The sequence below is a fragment of the Phoxinus phoxinus genome (assembly GCF_949152265.1).
Source record: "Phoxinus phoxinus genome assembly, chromosome: 22".
Taxonomy (NCBI): domain Eukaryota; kingdom Metazoa; phylum Chordata; class Actinopteri; order Cypriniformes; family Leuciscidae; genus Phoxinus; species Phoxinus phoxinus.
This window is the reverse complement of record NC_136897.1, coordinates 2,808,421-2,830,875: the sequence shown is the minus strand read 5'-3', so window position 1 is coordinate 2,830,875 and position 22,455 is coordinate 2,808,421. Positions and strand designations below refer to the sequence as shown.

The 22,455-nt window shown below is 36.6% G+C and overlaps 1 protein-coding gene across 4 annotated transcripts in view; it reads right to left on the bottom strand.

Moving 5' to 3' along the window:
* Positions 1–22,455, bottom strand: part of lrp1aa (low density lipoprotein receptor-related protein 1Aa) — a 187,818-nt gene that overhangs the window by 153,371 nt on the left and 11,992 nt on the right. For all 4 annotated transcript variants that reach the window (XM_079597544.1, XM_079597546.1, XM_079597545.1 and 1 more), the window contains exon 2: positions 9,508–9,630. In XM_079597544.1, the coding sequence (XP_079453670.1) occupies positions 9,508–9,630 (123 nt within the window). The remainder of the gene's footprint in view (positions 1–9,507; positions 9,631–22,455) is intronic.

Sequence of the window (22,455 nt, the reverse complement as noted above, 5' to 3'; positions counted from 1 at the left end):
TTTACATAATATATGTGTGTGTACTGTGTAGAATTATTATGTATAAATACACACACATTCATGTATATATTTAAGGAATAATTGCATTTATATACTGTATATATATTTATATAATTTATATTATATATAAATATTTTATATATAAATATAACCAATTTTTCTTAAATATATACATGATTGTGTGTGTTTTTATATATAAATAATTCTACACAGTACACACACATATATTATGTAAACACAAACTTTTATTTTGGATGCGATTAATCACGATTATTCTTTTGACAGCCCTAATTATTATATTAAAACATATATATTTTGTATTTCTGCGAAACAGTGTCTAAACATCTGGCAGTCCAAATAATGGATCAAGAAACATATGATAAAAATTACAGAGCCAAGAGTATTTCAATGTAATACTTGTACGGTACATAGAATTATGCCAGTGCCAATAATTAGCTTATCATCAATCAACTTCATATAAACTATAGTGTTATGCGTCATTGCTCTTACGTCATACGGTATCAATAAACATTTGTTCTGATAACAGCGGTATTTTAGGACTCAAAGCTGGTTCGGCAGCCACAGTGTGTGTGTTACTGTGATGTTTATCGAGGATAGCAGACACAGATCTGGAAAAATATTCACTCTTCCAGTGTAAAACACACAGTTAGAGTACAATATGTAGCATATAGATATTGCTCAGGTCAATATGGCGTGTCAGAGACGACAACACTTCTTCTCAACAAGCCAGACACAGGTTGTCACAAATGGATGTTATGCATTATGTGTTTATACTCAAAACCACAACTTTAAATATGGCCGTTAGTTATGATGTGTTGTTTAGAAATGTAAGTATTTTTGCTTATATGATATATTGGCCTCCACGAATCATATCAGTGCAATCTTCAACTCCAATTGTCCGACATCTCTCATAGCTCATGCATATAATAGTGCAGTAATGGCCCATTCCAGGTCACTGGTGCATTCATGCTGAAGTAGATCAATGCATGTCTTACTGCTCTCCTTAATTGTTCATTAACTATACAAAGCAGACAAAACACAACATTAGAAAGTTTCCACTCACAAGACGAATCATCAACAGTTATTTTGCCAAATACAATTTTCTATACATGCATGAAGCATTTGTAACTGATGTCCGAAGAGCACATGACATATGTGACCCTGGACACAAACCCAGTCACGAGTCACATTGTACGGGTCAAAATTATAAATGTTTCTTTTACGCCAAAAATCATTAGGATATTAAGTAAAGATCATGTTCCATGAAGATATTTTGTAAATATCCTACCATAAATATATAAAACAAGTATTTTTGTGAGTGAATGCAGCACAATCGTGAACATAAATGCACAACTTTAAAGGAGATTTTCTCAATGTTTAGATTTTTTTGCTCCCTCAGATTCCAGATTTTCAATAGTTGTATCTCGACCAAATATTGTCATGTTTTATTAAACCATCCATCAATGGAAAGCTTATTTATTCAGCTTTTATATGGTGTATACATCTCAATTTTTTTTAAATGACCCATGTGACTGGTTTTGTGGTCAAAGGTCACATTTGGTTTAGTTCCATAAGCAATGACATAAAACACAGTTGCGTTTGTGCATCCTTTAGAACAGACACAACACAATTATGTTGCACAGCCGAGGCTTTCTTGCGTTGCTGGTGTTCTAGGGATGCCAAACTATTATTCAAACAAAAGACCTTACCGCACGAACTATTACTAACATGTGTTTCTCTAACAATTGTTTATTTTCAATCCCTCCTTAAATGTCCGCGGTTTCCAGATGAGATTAATGATCCATAGCAAGAACCCATTTCACATCATGAATGAGGACCGGATGTGACCTCTCGATCCCTCACAACCTCACGCACACCATCCACACACACACACACACACACACACACACACACACACACACACACACACACACACACACACACACCACTGCTGAGTGTTTAAGAGTAATCCGAGAGTGTGAACCGGCGTACTTCTGAAACTCTGGATAAATCTGAAGCTCGTTCAGTGAAGGAGTCTCCAGCAGAACGATAACCCCTGTTGAAGATCATCTCTCTTGAGAACATGTGACACTCAAAGCCATTAAAACCCAGAATGCTTCAGCTCAGACAACTTTATCTATTCTAAAATACCATTATTACATATTAGACTCATGTTAAGCATTGTTCGATTTTAACCGATAGCATGCTCTTTCTTCAATGGTAACAACTTCATGATAACAGTTCAGAAAAACTGTCTAGATGAAAGTATTTTTTTCCTTTTTTCTTTATTTATAAAAAGGCAACATTTGAAAACCAGGTATAACAGAAGCAACAGTCTCTTCACCCAGATGATAATATCAGTCATTTCAGAGTGAAGTTTGATGGCGCATCAGTAAAATATGAAGGCATAACGTTTTCAAAGTTTGCTGCGTCAATACATCCAGGACGATATAACAAACTTTCTTTTGTCTGCGGCAGGGGTTGACGTACATTAAAACAAAACTAAATTTATTCTACTTTGCCTTTTGTGTCGATTTTATTATGTCACCCTTTTCCCAGACACATACTTAAATATGATTCTTAAATTTGAAAATCAATAATAATAAAAAATGCTCATCTGATCATCTAAATAAAGAGAAAATATATAGACCATTCAATTTGTATAGTGTGTGAAGTATTTACTGACACTTTTAAGGTGGTAATTCAGTGTTACCGTGAATAAAGGCTGATTCACCACATACTGTATTAGGAACCCTAGTGAAAAAAACCTATACGAAAATGTCTTTAAAACTCATTTATTTCATACTAGGTATACTACAAATCCATTAACATATTTACTGACATATCGCTAGACACTTACTGATATAAATATTCATTTGGAGTACTTATTTATTGCACATTGCTTAATATTAAGCCTAAAATGTTTTTTAATATCACTATTATTAAGGATACTATGATCGCTGTATTGTATCAGTATTTAAAAGCAAGATATTTAAAGTGTACCTAAAGTATACTTGCAATAGTTCCACTTTAGCACAGTCAAATATACTATAAGTATATCTTTAGTTGGACCTCAGCACTATTTCCGAATAACTAAAATGCATTAAGTACAAAATTAGTCGTTCCAATTTAACAGACTTTAAGTATACCAATTTAGCATACTATTGCAGGATATTCATATGAAGTATATACATATAAATGTATTTTGAAGTATACTTAGCATAAAATAAATGTTTTTCAAATACATTTTAGTATTTTTATTTTTCACTAGGGAAATTATATTGCTATTGTGCATTAGGATGACACCATAAAGGGATCTTGAAATCAATTCTGTGTGACACGTAGCCACTGAAGGGATTTAATGTGATACCTCAGTCGAGCACGAGTCAGCATTCTTGCAGCTGCGTTGAACTCTTTGATAAGCAGCCAAAACACTTCTGCCGCAGTTAAGTCTCGTATAAAATGTGTGAATGAGTTTCTCGCTTTCAGTCGGGGAGAGAATTTTGCATACTTCAGAGATGATAATATGCTGTTTTATAAACATTGCTAATAGAGTTCCTTAAACCTGAAGTTGCTGTCAAATACGATTCCCAAATTCTTAATGTGATTATTGGGTTTCAGAGACAAGGACGGTAAATAAGGTCCAATAAGACGTTTCTCTGAGAATACTCTATATTAATCAGGTTATGTTCCAGTACAACCACAAATGTATGTTTTCTGTGCCATCCAGTAGGGTAATAATTGATTTGAGGAGATCTGATAGATCAGCTAATTGAATTAAACATACTGTATGTAATTAAAAAGGACCCAGGATTGAGCCTTGGGGGACACCTCAAGATACCACATGGCTTGTGGAGGTGTGTGTATAGTTCAACATACAGTACTTATCCCGAGCTACTTAAACAGGATTTAAACCAGTATAGGATTGGACGAGATAGGCCAGCACTGTTCTGCAGTCAAGCAGAATCTTGTGACCAATGGTTTTAAAGTCAGTACTGAGATCGGAAATTGCCATATGAAATCACAACAATGTGAAAGTAGCCATGATGTGTTGCTGTGGAGGCGGTTATGTGTTAATAGGTTCCAGAGTGATATCACAATATGGAGGAAGTAGAAAACAACTCATATTTGTAGTTTGGTTTCAATAAATACTCTTTTTGAATTAAAAAAATTACTGTATGGTTTAAAAAAAAAAAAGATCATTGCAAAATTTCCCTTCCTCATGCCGTGAGCCCTGCATCTTAGAACAAATGATCAGGTGTTGCAAAATTTAAACCTAGAGGTGAAGAAATAACAATAACACAGATCTGTAAAAAATAATCCACCTGTTTAGTTAGGCATTACAGATCTGAAACAGGGTTGCCACCTCTTACAAAAACTACGGCTGAAGCTGTGTGTGCTAGAGGGAGAGAATCATTCATTCTGCATTTAAATAGCACAGATATTAAACTCTTGAATGAGTCAGCTAACCAAGTAGGTGTGTAAATTATTAGGCATTTTATAGAATTGAACCTCTAAAGATAAACAGTGGATATTTTATGCTGGGTTCATTTTTCCAGCTGTCAGATGTTAAACAGCAGACTCTTCTCATCTAAACACAGCAGGTCAAATCTCTGCTGTGAGATCCGAGCTCAGACCTTCAACCCTCTCAACGTGACGCATGACTCGTACACACACGTGACGTGCTATAGACTGCAGATCTGGGATAAAGAGAGAGGTTTAGTTGTGGTTACAGTGCAGAGTATTGCTTCTGAAAGGGTCAATGTTTTCTTATAATTCTTGATTTTACATCATTTATATAATTTCAGTTTATTATATGGAACCATTTAGTTTGCCCACAAAATACTGATGTTCCATTTAGCCAAATAACCGAAGTTCATATTGACGAATTTGGAAGTTATAAAAATATGATGTACATTCAAGTGATTATGGCTAGAGTTAAATGTTATATTTTACTGTATATTTTGTCAGTAAATGACAAAATGTAAACCTGGGTGAGAAATTAGTCTTTAGGTACCTTCGTTGAAATCATCATGATATTCATGATTTAGTTACCATCAAAATGAACTATCAATATGTAATATTTTGAATAAATATTCAATATATGGCAGAACCCTACACTGTAAAAAAAAATGTTGCTCTAACTTAAAAAAGCAAGTTACCTTGTTCCCTTAAAATTTTGAGTTTGTTGTAATAAAATGTTTGAGTTAATACAATGAAGAAGAATGGTTTAATAAACAGAAACTCAAAATAGTATGTTAGCTTCATTAGTTATGGAAGTTGATTTGACAAAAGATAAAAAGTTGTGATAACAAATAAAAAATTTTTTTACAGTGTACTGTATATCGTTCTGATTATTATGAAATTGGGGACATAGACCTCTGACACACTTTTGAGTGAGATTACCTCAACAAGAGGAGGTCTGATCTATCCAACAGATAATACCACTAAAGAGACTTCTCCAGTAGATACAAGCAAGACCATACAAACATATTGAATGTTATGTTTTAATAAACAGACTTTTGACACCTGACGATAAAAGAAGGATAATTATTTTCTTCTGAAAGGCATGTTCCTGTTCTCGTCTCCCTGAAGCCCAGGACCGGTGGCACAAGGCTGTTTATTGTGTAGTGTTGTCCGAGAGGAAAGCCCAGCAGCTGCAGCGGGCACAGCGACAGAGCCATGGCATCTTTCACAAAAGACACAGTGAAATCCAGCCACGTAAAATAAATAAACCTCTTTCATGGGGCAGATCTTCACTGATCTGACACATCTGCACTGAGGAATCCACAAACAGAGCACGTTTACACACACATCCCTCTCCATATAAGTGAGATATCAACATCTCACTTTCATGTTCATCTAAACAAGACTTTCTGTCTTCAACGGGACACAAAATAACATGTTCAAAGCATGGAACAAACTATAACAACAACTATACAAGTATAAAATGCACCAAATGTTGTGCATGAAGACACGTTGCCTCTGGTGTGACGTTACCGACACCAACACTGGAAAATAATGGTGCTTTATTGGCATCTTTTGTTCCATGAAGAACCTTTAACATTTATTAAACCTTTCCAATGCACAAAAGGCTCTTAATGGTGTAAAAATGTCTTTCGAATTGTTAAAATATTTACTGAAAGGTTCTTTTGGGGATCCAAAATGTTTGGCATTGTTGCGAAAAGTCCCTTTTGGGGAAAACATTTTTTTTAAGGAGTGGCATTGTGTCTCACATCTGAAGTTTGAATTCATGCGTTTGTGAATCGGATTTGATATGGCGAATATTTCCAGTAAAACTCGGCTCCTCGTGTGGCTTCTAAAGACTTAGTGCTCAAGTTGCATGTACTTTTATGCTGTATTTTTGTCCTTATAGCTTGACAGAAACTGATCCTCAAATGCATTCACTGTATGGAAAAGTACGGCTCTGAGATTCTTCAAAACATCTTTTGTGTTCCACGGAAGAACGAAAGTCCCACGGTTTGAGGAAATGATGACAGAAGTCTTTTGAGAGCAGTGGAACATTTATTAAAGCAGGGATTCGTTATTAAAGCGTGGAGTTTGACGTCACATCGGCTCTCAGAGTATTAAGAAAAGACTGTCTAATTTTAATGCAAAGAGCGTAAAGGAGCTTCAATAGCCTGTAGCGCGGCTCAAACAGAGAACGCTGAAGACTAGGGTGTCAGTTGTCTATGTGTGTGTGTGGAGAAAGAGAGAGAAGTTTGAGCCGAGGAAAGCAGATCATGAAAAAACAGCAGTTTTCCTCATTCCTCTGGACGGGGTTTTAATGACTTCCAGACTGAAGGCAGTTCTCCTCCTCTTACCCAACACTTCTGAAAGCCACGCCAGCTCTTTAGAGAAAGATAAATTATTTCAAAGCATGTAATTGGTTGTGACGAAGGAGTGCAAACATTCCTTAAGTCCTAATGCTGCTTCATGAACTGTGGCATTGTTTTCCAGGGCCAGATTTCAAGTAGCAAGTTAATTCTAATTACATCGCTCCCCTTCCCCCGCTCGCCTCATGATAAACCGCCGCCACACTGTTTGCTTAGCGCGTTTCTATAAGGCGGCCCTGTCAGAAAGGGTGAGATACTTCACACACTCGCGTACTTCACACACACCGCGAGTCGAAAACTTTCACCCCAACCTGAGATTTGAAGCGGTTGTTAAATTGATCTTCACTTTCTTGCATTTAAATTCATGTAAATCACGTGCAGTGCTATAGGTTACATTTTTTCCAATAGTTGTTTGCCTGCCGGCCAAAACCCGGAAACAAGTTGTATTTTAGCACTTCGGGTTCCATCGTTCTGAAGACTCATTAAAACTCATTCATATTGAAGATGAAATCTTGTTAAATGGGGTGTATATGAAAAATTTAAAAAATATGCGTATGATTATTATGGTTATTCTTTTATTGTTATTTCTATGATTAATCCTTTAAAACATATTATTCTTGTATTGATCCATTTATGATGTCTATTGTCCATCTATTTGTCTATTATATCTTTTAATATCATATACTCATATTCATGTGTCCTATTCAGAACAGACTTCTAGCTACTGGAAAAGGAGTGTGTGTTTGTGGGCTAGACATGCTGTGTTTTGTGTGTTTTCTGCTCAGTGTGGTCTCCTGTCTAATATGTGTGGTAGTTTTCTTGTTTATTATTAAGTTTCAGATGAGATGGTTATCTAACCTGGAATTAAGGTCCAGCTGTATTTGCATAAGGTTTGGCAGGATTGACAAACAAATACTTATTTGGCCATTTCTGCGTCACGCAGAAAGCGGTTTAGCTTTGAAAGACGCATCTTAAAATTGTAACTTATTTTAACTTGAGTGCCTCGTTTTAGAACGTAGTGTCATGTGTCGAGACGCAACGTCATACATGTCCGTCCAGTGCGCGTTTACATTGAAAAAGTAGCGCAGTGGAATGGAAAAACTTAATTTTCTGGTGCAGGATGAGAGCTTATTGATTATGAAAACGATTATATTTTATTATAATAATTATATATATAATATATTCATTTATTAACTCTTTGTTAGTTTAGTTTAGTTTTAGTTTTTCATTTATGTTGAAATCTCTATTTTATTTTAGTTCACAAAAATGTTTTTTGACCAATAGTTTTAGTCAGTTTACGAATTATTTCAGTTTTCGTTTACGAAAATAACCTTGCTAATAGACACCGGAACAAGACATAATATAACCGGACCGGGACTGAAAAATCTGTGTAGACATCTTCCTACGGGCTTTTGCAGATGGGAACGGGACAAATCGTGCAAGTTATGGGAGTGAGCTGGATAAAATATTACATATTTTTGGCAGGAGTATTGTAGGAGTGGGATTGAAAGACCTCCAGGTTGTGATAAACACAAGTTAAAGATATTTTCATGACATTGAATACATAGTTGTCTTGAAAAAGGCGGTTGCGAATAAGCGTGTAAATGTTCATCATCAACAGGTAAACTCATCTCCTCACTAGCCGTTTTTACAGCCTAATAGTGTTTATAATCGGGCTCTTGCTAACTATTTCATTTATAGCCTACGTTTAATATAAAACGACTAAATATTAGACAATTCAAACATATTATATAAACTGGTGAAACTTGAAAAATTAGAATATCGTGCAAAAGTTATTTTATTTTAGTAATTCAACTTAAAAGGTGAAACTAATATATTATATAGACTCCTTACATGCAAAGTGAGATATTTCAAGCCTTTATTTGTTATAATTTTGATGATTATGGCTTACAGCTTATGAAACCCCCAGATTCAAAGTTAGAATATTGTGAAAAGTTTTCATAAGCTGTAAGCCATAATCATCTATTTTTCGAGTTTCTTCTGTATGTTGGAAAATTCCCTTATATTTCTGTCAGATTGGGGCAAACAAACTTGATGAGGGAACATAGATAATAAAAAGAGGTTGTTCGTCAACTGATGGCATGTCAGCTTTGTTGATTATAATGGTGATCTAGGTTTGTTGCATTGCACCGAATGTAGAAAATAGAAAACAGAAAACAGATACTCGCTGTGTCCTCATAAAAACTCCCCATAAACAGATATAAGCAAGGCCACAAGAAGTCAATGTCATTGGAACTGATCAGACTAAACAAGCAGAGCGAAAGAACATGTGCTTCAGGTCAAAGTCATCTGGGAAACTGAATGACCACTCAGAGAAAGCAAACAGCGATACGTCCTATCAGAAACACGTAGCAGCTGCGCACAGTCTGCGGTGGGACTCTTCATTCAGATCTCCATCTCAAATCACTGTATTTCTATGGGGGAAAAAAGCTTCAAATGAAGAATGAAGGAAGAGAAAGTCCTCCAGCTGGGACTCAAGCCGAGGATACTGAAGGATAAGACAGAAAGATGCTGCAGTGATCAGCTGTACACACTGCAACAGTTACCCGGCAGGACTATCAATGTACTCGAGGTTTAAGATGCGAATAAACCATAGATCAGCTGGTGTCAGAGAAACAGTGATACATACAGACATCTGTGGCTTCGTCCGATCCGTCCGGGCAATCCTTCTCCCCGTCGCACCGCCAGCCTTTAGAGATGCACGTCACCTGATCTCTGCAAACAAACTGCTTGGGGCTGCAGGTTTTTGGAGCTGCAAAAAAGAAGAGGCAAAACAAATAATGTTAACAAAGCATTCAGCTATTATAGCACCGGGGAATTATTACTTGTCATGGGGGGAAAGCATATATGTGGAGGCGGACAAAGTACATAACTTCCTTACTTGAGTAAAAGTACAGATACTACTGGTCAAATATTACTCTGTTCCAAGCAAAAGTTGTAAAGACCGATTTTTACTTAAGTAAAAGTACAGAAGTACTCATTTTTTTACTCAAGTACTTAAGTATAAAAGTAAATGTCAATGCATTGCTTTATTATTGTTGCATTGTTGCATGTAATAGCCAATTTACAGTACCTTATGCCTCTGAATCTAGCACATTTATTTCTATAACACAGTTCCAGTGGGATTGAATACGTGTACTCAATAACGTCCACAATGGTTTCGGACACACAAATGGCTTTTCCCAGTTTTTTGTCTTTTAGTCTTCCTGTTATCTATAAGCTAGTGTGCTCCAAAACAATGACAAACATCGCATTTAGAAGACCAAACCCAACGTTGAAAATGAAAATCATGTTGATGTCAGAATCCAATGTCAGATTGACGTTAATCTCCAACGTTGGACAGATGTTGTATTGTGGTTGAAAATCGGTTGACGTCAGAAACCAACATCAGTCGAGTTCTGACGTCAACCAGACTTTCATTTACAACCAAAATGCAACCAAAATCATCCCTGACGTTACTACTCTCTACTCAAGGCCCTTGACAGAAATGTAGTGGAGTAAAAAGTACGATATTTGTCTTTCAAATGTAGTGAAGTTAAAGTAAAAGTTTCCAGAAAAAATAATACTCAAAGTAAAGTACAGATACTCAAAAAGTGTACTTGCGTACAGTACTCAAGTAAATGTACTTTGTTACTTTGTTACTGTCCACCTCTAAGGATAGTAGGATATGTGTGTGTCCAAAATCCCCTGAGATCAGACAGCCCGTATGAATGTCTGTGGTCTGGACAGTGTTTGACAGTGTACGAGGACGCCAAGTTTTGTCAGTTTACCGCTAGTTGCTTATGTCTATGTCAAAACAAAATGATCGCAGCCAAGCCGTTCTGCCCGCCAGACTGGCCATTTCCTCTACAAGGCCGAAGTCTGACTCCAGCTGGCTTTACTCTTTATATTCTGGTCCAATAGAGTTCAAAACAAACAAACAAAACAACTTATATAATAAAAGTCAATGCCCGATTGTCACGGTTGGGTTTTGTTTCTTGTTCCTGGTTCTGGTCTGTCATGTGATCTCGTGTTCTAGTCATGTGATCCTGCCTTGTCTGTTGTCATTGGTTCATTGTTTAATTGTTCACAGGTGTGTAGTCGTTAGTCTTGTGTATTAAGCCCTCATGTCTGCCCGGTGACTTTGTCTAGTATTGAATGTTTGTCCAAGTTCTTGTTCTGAGTTTCATCCCTTGCTGTGCCCTAGTTTATGTTTTGATGTAAAGTTGCATTTGGGTTCTCAACCAGCTTGGCTCCGGTGGACTCTGATCATACTGATATCTGCACTCTAAAAAATGCTGGGTTAAAAACAACCCAATTTGGGTTATTTGGCAACCCAGCGCTGGGTAAATATTGGACAGAACACATGCTGGGTTATTTTGACCCAGCAGGTTGGGTTTTATACATTAACCCATTTGCTGGGTTGTTTTTTAATCAGTGCTGGGTCAAACAACCCCATGTTACAGGTTATTCATTTTAGATACTACTAATAATAAAAATACTACTAAATAATAATAATATTAATAATAACAATAATAACACTACTATTTATTATGATTCAATAAAAGTGTTTATTCCAGGAAATTAATATAATAATGAATACATTCATGTTTAATCAACAATTAGTCATCTCGGAGGCCCAAAAAAAACATTTGTGCTAAAATGTTGGTATGTTAAAAGATCATAAAATGGTGAGATTCTCAAAATTCAAAACAAACAATGTACATTGCAATCATTTTAGTCCTGTGTAGCAAAATAAAAACATAAAAACTAAACTGTAAAATAGCCAATAGCTAAAGATTCTCTTCACAAAAAAAAGAGCATAAGTACATTGCAATTCATTTAAATAAGTCAATTAGTCATGTGCAGAAAATGTGGGAGGCACATAAGAACTTTGCGTATAAACTGTATACAATAGCTAAAGATTCTCTTCACACAAAAAATTACAAATAAAAAACCTAAGTATGCTGATACAGATGCAATACCAATAGTTTTCTGGTAATGTCTCGAGCTTTTGTGCTGTATGATTTGAATTTTCTTATTCTATAGCTGCTTAAAGGGATATTTCACCAAAATATGAAAAAGTTGTTCCAAACCTGTATGAATTTCTTTCTTCTGCTGAACACAAAAGATATTTAGAAGTCTGACTTCAAATGAACTTTTTTTTCTTTTCTCCATACAAATCCATGCAAAAATGAGCCGTTATTTGTTGACGTGTCAAGAATCGGCTCTCATAAGTTCAGTCAGGGAATGCTCTCAGTCTGCAATCAGTTTAGTTGAAGTGTACAACATGACCGAAGTCTGAGCGAGCTGCGAGCTTCAGTATCGTGTGTACCCTTGACTTAAGAATACATTCCTGAGTTACGATTTCTACAAAACCCAGACTGACTCAGTTACAAAAACTGTTTTGCAGACCGTCATGAAAGATGTCAAGCACCCAGTCGTGTATGTGTGTAATACATTGTAAAATAATGATTCATCTCAGAGTTGGTTTGGTTCAAGGTTTAGTACTTGTTAATGAAGAAATGTTTGAAATGCCTAATGGAGAAAACGAAGGGAAAAAATATTTCCAGGAATCAGGGCATTGGAAAAGGGGGTTGTGTGTGTTGAGCTCTTTCCCGCTCTCTCTGACTGTACGCGTTTCGAGTCAGACCCGCGTTCCTCGGCACATCCAGGTCAGTGTTCCCACACCAGTGCCAGTGATGCAATGAGTCTAGAGGCCATCAAAGGACATCTTGTTCTGGTTTGGCTGCAGAAGGTGCAAAAATGTGGCCGCTTTTCATTGGTTGACTATTTGGAATCAAGTGTGAATTCATTCCTTCTCAAAAGCTCTCTAAAAGCCTCAAGTTGGCTAACTGCACCGCATCTCTGTACACAAACATCAAGAAAAGCAGAGCTGACTGTCAACTGCAACTGAGCTTTTCACATGAGAAGAGAAGAGAAGAGAAGAGAAGAGAAGAGAAGAGAAGAGAAGAGAAGAGAAGAGAAGAGACTGTAAGAGGAAAAGGAAGTTACTTTGATTCAAGATTACGAGGCACATGAATAAAAAAAAAAGATGTGCACAGATAAATCATTTATAATAAACTGCAATATTCCATAAAAACAAGAATTGATATAAATCGAATATAAACAATATCACTCAAGCAAAAGTGCTGTTTTCCCAACAATCCGCACGTTCGCAACAATTCAATAAACAATAAGATAAGGCGACTTACATTTTAGACACAATATTGTCTGTTTTTCCTCTATTTTGACAACAGAAATAGTTCCAAAAGAAGAGCCATATCTCTGAGCAACAGTTTCATTATCGTTACTGAATAAATCTGCATTTTTGGACAAATTGTTCTAATGAATGACACACTCACTCACTTCACTTGTCCCTGAATGAATCAACCATTTTAAATGAATCGTTTGACACAATGATTCAATGACTAACTCGTAAAGACAATGATTTGCCGCCACCTAAAGGCGGTTTTAGTATAATTTCATTTTAGCTGAGGGACTGAAGGATGAAGGTTGAATGCTGTTCTGGTCAAAGAGATAGAATGCATTAATAAATAGACTGTTAAAAGCAAAATAATTGCAATCGCATTGCATACAATGTTTTTTGTTGTTTTGTCTTTTTTGCCGATTGGCCTGCGAATTGCAAAGGCTCCCTCTGTTGAAAATTTTGCATGAAATGTATGATATGCTGGATAAAAATGGCACAACTAACATTCTGACATGTTTTTATTACATCCACCAGCTGGAGGTCACCACCATGATCTCCACCAGGGGGCACTCCTCCCGACTCTCATAAACTTTAATTCCCATAACCCATTGTCTGGACTTATTATTGTTTGATCACTTCCACCTGTGTTTCACTATCTCGTTAAAGTCTGCCATCATAAGCCCTGTGTTTTCAGTCATTCTTTGCGAAGTCTTGTATGTTCAATGTTACACTGCAATCAAACCTCAGCAAAGACCCGCCCCCTTTAGTTACTGTTGCTATGTCCGACAAGCCACGCCTCTCTCATGCCACACCATGTTCTCACGCAGTGAAAAATACATCGCGGAGCAGAGAGGACCAAATTTGGTCTTTTTTAAAAGAAATGTAAACAATAAATCCCGTTTTGTGGCTCTTTAATGTGTGTGACAGATCGCTGTAGAGCATCAGTTAAAGCCGCTCGTGAACCGATCATCTCTTCCTTCTAGCTCATTTATAGCATCAAATAAAGATAAAATAGTATAGATAACATGAATGAACATCAGAAGGAATGTTGTTTTAACCGCGGAAAGGCGTCAGCACACTCCGCTTCTCAAGTTCAAATCCTCCCATGTTAATCTACTAACTCTCCTGACTGCTTTGTCGGAGAAAATGGCGGATGGCGAAGTATGATTGGTCAGATCACCTGTCAATCAAGCTCCCTGCGAAGGGTCAATTCTGTGCCCTTGTATCCTGGTTGCCCGTGTCTTATTTTTGATGTTCTGCCTATACACAAGTTTACACGCCAAATCCCGGGTGGCACCATAACTCTACAAACACAAATGCACTTAATTTCCGCCGGAAGTGGTTTGCGCAGCGTCTGCCGGTGTAAACACAGCGATTTCGATGCTAGCTTGGGAACACGGTTCTACTACTGGAGATGGCGTTACTCTCCCCCACCCGAATTCAGTGCAGAACTGGGAGGATAACATGACGACGTGGCCCAGCATAACTGTCCTGTTTGAGTGAAAATAAAGTTTGATGTAATTTCATTTAATTTAATTATTGCACTGAACTACGATCATGAATGTTAGGCCTTATGTTCCTTATGATTTTAACACAGTTCATCATTCATAGTACGCTCATACTGTACATAAATAACACTGGATTAATTAATTGTTTGGAGGAAACTAAACAAATGGCTTCATCAAGAAAGATTGCGTGTTTAATCCTAACAGGTATTAAAAGGTAAAATACAAAAGCAGCCCACACAATTACATCACTATGAAAATATTCATATATAATATTTAAAAAATATATTTTAATTTTTTTTAAAGATTGCTCTTTCCACGTGTATGAGAATAATGTAAACAATGGAGCGCATGGACATTGCCTCTTCTTCGCTGGTTTGTGGTCGTAGCACTCTCTATCGTTCAGGTGCTTTCTCGAGTGTTTGCAACCAACTACCGCACACGTCGTTCCCTTCATGTTGTAATTGTTATATCCTCTTTGTCACTGCGATATCAGTGCTTTGTCGGCACAACGGAGCTAGCTAGCAAAACAAACCCAGCCCGCCAGAACGGAAGTGGATTGCATCGACGGGAGGAGTTTAGGATGTAGAGCGGAAACGGCTCAAAAACTTGTGTATTGTCCTGGATTTCCCTGTTTACCTGTGTTTTCTGCCCTGGTGTTTATCGTCTGGATTATCTGCACAGTGTTTTGACCAATTGCCTGTTACATGGATTGCAATTCTGGATTGCCCAATAAAGAACGATTTGGATCCGCACCCAGTTTTAACTTTAAAGGGGACCTATTATGCCCCTTTTCACAAGATGTAATATAAGTCTCTAATGTCCCCAGAGTGTGTGTGAAGTTTTAGCTCAAAATACCCCACAGATCATTTTTTACAGCATGTTTAAATCGTCACTTTTTGGGGCTCAGAAAAACGCACGGTTTCAGTGTGTCTCCTTTAAATGCTAATGAGCTGCTGGTTCACGGCACAGGGGGCGGAGCCTAACCAGCTCGCGCTCAGTGAACAATCTCAACTCACGGAAAGATGATAATATCAAAACAGAAACTCACAGTAACGGTGTTCATTTCGACTCGGACAATAATGCCTAGAGTCAGGGAATATATGCTGTATGGAGTTGGAACAGGTTTAGTTTAGTTTAATTACGGTTATATAATCTATGTGTCATTGATTGTAGCCACTATTAATACAAGCCTGCTGTAGGGCCAAGTCTGAATGATGACACAAAATATACTGATGAGTTTAATAAAGTTTATTGTATGTCACAAAAGATGAAGCGTCAGTTTTACTCCAGAAAATCACCGTAAGAGCCGAGTAAACAGTATAAGAAGTGCGTAAGTACATAAATTGCGGTAGATTTGAGGGAGCGTTTTCTTCAAAAACAAAATGAACGCACCTCGTCTTCAGCGGCTGGCTCAGATTTCAGGAGTAAATAGAGAGAGCTATGTGAATAAATATATATCTAGCCACAACACATTCTCATCAGTGCAGGAATGGCGGATGTGTACAACTCGCTGTGACCTGTGTCAGTGTCTGTCAACACTCGTGGGCGGGGCCTGTCAACACTCGTGGGCGGAGCCTGTGGCTGTATTGACGTCACTAAAGCCGCATTCTGAACACAGGTCGTTTGGAGACACTGCTTATGATTTATGGGGATTAAAAAAAAAGGAGAGAGTGGATTTTTATCACTGTAGGGTGGTTGTGTACACACTGCCAACACACATTTATGTCCAAACATAATTTTGCATAATAGGTCCCCTTTAAAAAAATTTAGTGGTAGGAAGTAAAAATGAATCTGCATATTTTTCAACAGACTCTCGAATGTTAGAATCACTGAGGTAACAGTGATTCTGTTTCTCGTTAAGGTGACCACGGACACCGTGTTTATTTATTTTGTGTACTGTACATATTTTCTTAAACAAGTTTGACCAGTGGTTATTTCAGAGCATTCCTGGGCTGCAAAGACATGAAGGTCGTCTTTATGTGGCTTTCTGACTGTGAGGAAAAAGTGCACACATATTCCCATTCACTACCGCAAAACTAAAGACCTACCGCTACTATTAGGACATACAGTAAACGATCAAAGAACATCTTAAAAATTCTACGCTCTTTTAAAGTCCCCTTGTGGTGAAAATCCAGCTTTTAATCTTGTTTATGTGTCTATGTGGTGTTTTTAATCTGCTTTAAGACACACCATGTGTAAATTTATAAGTCGACAGCATTGCTGAGTATTTTCTCCTCAAAAACAGTCTCAAAAACACGGTTTGAAATCGCTGGTGTTTCTGACGTCACAAACTACCTTGTAACCAATCAGATCAACGTGTGATCGTCAACCAGTGGATCTCTGAGTGAGTGAGTGGAGGCGGGGCTCATTTGCATATTCATAGTATCGCGTATACTAAATGAGGCAAGGGTGTCGAGTTACATTCAAGATATTTTAAAGCATGAAGAATTTTTTTTCCCCAAGGAAAAAACTTTGAAATATGTCATTTTGGTGATCAACGATTAGTTTTAAGGGATATAACTATTGACTACAGAGCGACTTTAACACCATCAATGGATTTACTGTTCATTTTTAATTTCGTCAGGCTAATTTTACCTCAGTGATGCTAACATTCTCTGCACATATTAACTGCGGTATTGGATCCACACACTAAGGAGTCTTTAATGGCAGTGGAATGAACAGGAGCATTTACATGGCGTCATAAATCAGAGATTATAACCGACAGCAGCCGTCCGTGGATAGGAGGTTATCTGACGCACTTCACTTACACACATCTTTAGAGAGCCCGACTCATTAATGAGGTTAAATAACCCTTCAACTAAAAATGTGGAAGTTCTCAACACTCTCGTTGGTTTATCTTTGATTCTCTGTTATATTATTAGAATATTTTGACACAGTTCAAATGTTAATATAACACTATAAATGCCTGTTCACAACAAGGATAAACTACAGTAGTTTTAAATGTAAAATAACCTCTATAAATATTAATAATACTAATAATAATAATTTTCTTCATGCACAATATAATGTTATTTTTTTGTCTTATAATATTGGGCTGCCACCTTCAGTATTTTGAGGTTAAAGAAGCAATGCTCGTATAGTATAACTCAAGCAACGAGTACATGCAAATACAGAAATGCTTTTTCTAATGCTGGAAATAAAGATATAATTAAGCTGAAGTAAGGTAACCTCATTTGAGACAATCAAAGACATTCATCACAAAAGAAACACTGAATTATTCTTGAAGATGAGCAATGATTATCTCATCGAGTCACTAAAGTAGGTGAACAGTGAATAATACTGTGAGTAATAGGCTGTAGTTTGCAGACGGTGTGCGACTGTAATTACATTACGAATATAGAAAATTGGATCTGAGCAAAGAAAAAGAACAATAAAGGAGCGGATAATAATACGTGAAGAGAACTAATGGCGTGTTGGAGACTCGAGGAGCGCAGGGGAATGTCACACATGTGATCAATCAGGGTTGAGAGCCATTCAGAGATGAACTGAGAATGTCTTTTAAATCACAGACTCATTCCTGAACTTGAACTGATGTAGGAAACAGGACGCAGAAGTCCTATTCAAAAAGGCCTGCGATTCATAGACGTCCACATAACTGCTGTGTGTCATTTTAATTAGAAAAAAAGTTACTGGATATGAGTCTTATTCAAAGTCTCGTAACTTGTTCTCACTCTAAAACAACTTTCGTTTACAGGAATTTATTCACATAACTTATTTATATAACACCTAAATACTCAGTAAAAGCCCCTAGGATCTAATTGTGTATTGGACTCTCCTACAACAGGTTTACATGCATTCAAACTCAAAAAACACTTTAATTTCCTCATAATCTCCACTGCAGCGTCAGCTCTATTCTCAGTGTCTGAAACACTTCAAGGATTCAGTCTCTCTAAACCCCGCCTCTCTGAGAGCTGCTCTGCTCTGATTGGTCAGACGGCCTAGTCTGTTATCATATCTGAACCTCAGCTCTTGATACGAACAGTAGCGATGGCGTCGGTTTTACCGTATCAATCTCATCAAAGTGGATTTGCTTTGTCAGCAGAAAACAGCGTCTTCTCCACATGAACAACACAAACTCTTCCAGTCTCAGATAAACTACAGCGTTTGAGGGTCAAAGTAGACGTTGTTCACGGCAGCCAATGAAGAACATAGACTGGCATTATATCAGAACTATCGTCAAATACGATTGACAATTAGCATACAGTTAGGATGGTTCTGCGCATCCATAAAGCCTAGCATAGATAAGAGCAGCAAAATCCCCCCTCAGGGGAAACAGAACAGAACAAACATGAATGTATTGCAGACATAGGCGTCGATTTCGGTGGGGCCGGTGGGGACGTGTACCCACCAGATTTTGTCATGAGTCATTTTGTACCCACCACATTTTTAGGGTTGCTAGTAGGGCTGTAACAATACACCAAACCCACGATTCGGTTCGCATCACGATTTTTTTAATTCATTTTTTTTCCAACAAAAAATCTCCATGTTTTCGGTGCTGATGCGTGACCCGTTCATGTAACATGTAAGGGTGGCGCTGCCAATAAAGCACCTAAAAGCTGTCACAAAGAACCGGCAAAAATAATGATTATGAATATGTCAAATATAGCAAGGAGACATTTAATTGTTTAAATGTTTTCTGTGTCGGCTGCAAAGATGAAGTTGACGATGCTGACTCGCGATCTTCGCAGTAGGCTGGTGAACGCGGCATTGCACATTTCATACGGATTACATAGTTTTCTTTCGTTTTGAATTGTTCTGTTTAAAAGTATGATTTCAAGCGTTCTGTAGATAATATATATATTTCTCAGCTCTGCGAGGCAAGTAGGCTATGCTGAGTTTCGGTTCATTTATGAGACGAGCTCCAGTTCATGTGCCGGCGCCTCCATGTCGTTGTGATATATATTATCTGCTTTACTTATTATTTATTAAATCCTGGCAATTGGTTGATGAAACATTGATTAAAATTAAGATAAAATTAATACAAAACGTAATTCACTTTAAAGAAAGGCTTTGTGCTTTCTGTTTGAGGTCTCTGTGAAAGTTTTAAAGCAGAGCGGTCGCGTCTGTAACCGAGAACTGTCACGTCCGTAACATTGTTTTTTCCTCATAAATGCGAACACGAAAAATAAATAAAATTTTTTATTTTATGTTCTGTGGAGAGCATAGTTTGGAGAGCTTACATTAGTAAGCTACAGGACATCGTCTTTCAAAACATGACTGCGCGAAAGAGAAAAAAAATGAATGCGTCATTGTACCCAGCACTTCTGAAAATGCATTTTAATGATATCATTAATTCATTTTAATGTACAACATAATTAGTGAATTTTAGTCTGATTCAGGGGTGATCAGAATCCTGACTGGCGAGAGGTGGAGCTGGGGAGGGAGGAGGGTAATCGCTCCTGAGAAACGCGATCGCTGCTGATAATACTGAAGAGCTTATATATGTATACAGTGATAGTGTCGTATTCCTATAGGCAGAGGATCAGCTGAGAGTCACTGATGCGAGCTTGACTAACGTGTCCTGCCAGAACTGACGCTATGTTGATTTATGCAAATCTGTTACAAACCTACGTAGATTCAGCCGGAAGTGAGACACTTTGCAGATCTTTTACACTCACAAACAGCTCTATTACACACTATATGAAAGGTAATATCCCAAAAAGCATAACAGGGGCACTTTAAAATCTCCTCGTTTTAGTTATATATAAATTAGGATGTTTCTTAGATTTATTAGATGTTTTTAGTGTAAATGTACAACACAAGTTGGATTCTGTCATCATAATTGACTCAACTTTAAACATTTAACAATGAACCCTGTCTTAAAACATTACTGACTTATCCTACCTTAATAATTGTTGCTTATATTATCAGACCAGATTTTGCTTATTTCTAATGCACATCTATAGAATGTGTGTTTGGATAGTTTTAAACATTATTTTACAGAAATTGTTAAAATATACAGAAAAAAAGTTGTTAGTTGGGCACTTACTGCATAATAGTGACACGTCTCAGATGTGTGTTTATGTAGTTTAGTGAAGGGTAAATTGAGTTCCTATCAATTTGATCAATAATTGTCAATTAATATCAATAATTATCAATAAATATGACGGCAAAACTTAGTGAAGGGTAAATTGAGTTCCTCGTTGCATTTGTGCTAGACAAATACAGTATGACAGCAAAACTTTCACTTTACTTTATCTTTCACTTTGAGCCTTTATATATAATACATTATAAAAGTACTTTTAATGCATTAATTATGCTTTGTAATGCACCTTATAATGCACTGTATGATATCATGAATAAGTATAACCACATATATAATACATTATAATACTTTTTTATTCATTGTTACACCTTTAGAAAGTATAATGCATTAAAACACAACAAATAACCAATTTCAGATGTAACAAGAATCTACAAATAATATAATGCATTTTAAGTTCGGTTACAATTATTTATGAAAAGATGCAATGCATTACAAAGTACATTATGAATACATTTATAATGCATCATACATAAAAGCTTTAAGTAAAGTATTACCCATGCAACTTTTTGTTAGTAGCTTTTAGCCAACTAAACCACATATCCTATCCTATGCATGATAAAGACAATGCCAAATATGAGACAATGCACCAGAAATGGAGGAAAACACAGAGCAATAACTCACTGCGAGTACATGTACACATGAGAGTTCTGGCAACTCTGTGGCTAAATGAAATAAGCAATAATATCTGAGTAGGTGTGGACAGCAAACAGTTCTTCAGTGTTGAAGACAGTCATGCCAGAAGCTGCAAATAATCTTCTCTTGAAGAAAAATCCCCATTGACGCTTAACAATAAGGGCGGGTGACATGAACAAAATCCTTTAACAAGAGTCATGTGATATTGACATCATCTAGCCTGGAAATTATGATACGGGCATATTTGTCAGTTTAATTCTACATTAATGCTGTATTAAAATTGTGGGATTATATGTTTTATTTAACTTATTACATTTCTGTAAAATTTGGCATAAGTGTTTTTATTTAAGAGCATCACAGAAAATTACCAATATGAGCAGCTAGTTATAATATTGAGTGTTTATTTCCATATCTTCCATCTCTGCAGAGACAAGTTCATCTTATTCAGTTCTGTCCCTGATAGTGCTGGGCGTTTGAACAGTCAGGATATATTCACAATGATTTTGCTGGCAATATAAAATGAAGTAACATTTAATGTGCTTTTTATTAGGGCATTAAGTCTGCCAAAGATCATTAGATTAGATGCGTACAGATTAAACACAGTTGTTTCATTTGACTTTCTCTTTAATCATAGTCCATCTGTTTGAGTGATTCAAAACTGCTCATGTTCATTGCACATGGCTTTTTTTATGTCTGAAAAGGATTATTTAAAGCAATTTAAGAGCAAAGACATTAATATGGGGATATATTGAACTTGTTTAAAGAGCTGAAATATATTAAATAATTAGAGGCCTTAGAGGCAAGCTAAGGGTATATTTTCATTTTGTTTCTGACAGTGTAGAGATAATAATTTTAATAATAGTTTGCTGAAGTAAATAAACCAATACATTACACATTCAATACACACTGTTGTGACCCAAAGGTATTCAACAACATATATGTTTTAACATGAGACTAGTTTGATGGAATCACTTTCTGACCTTACATACAATCTTTGAATTTCATTGTCATGACCGCATAACATTTTGAATGATATATGCACAAGGATATCAGAAAGTAAGTGTTTATATGGAGCAGACTCCTTAAAAACAGCAGCCAAGAAAAGTAGTCCTACCTCAAAATGAAAGATTTCTGCTTTTAAACGTTCCAGAACGCTGTCAGAAATTTAATTTAAATTAT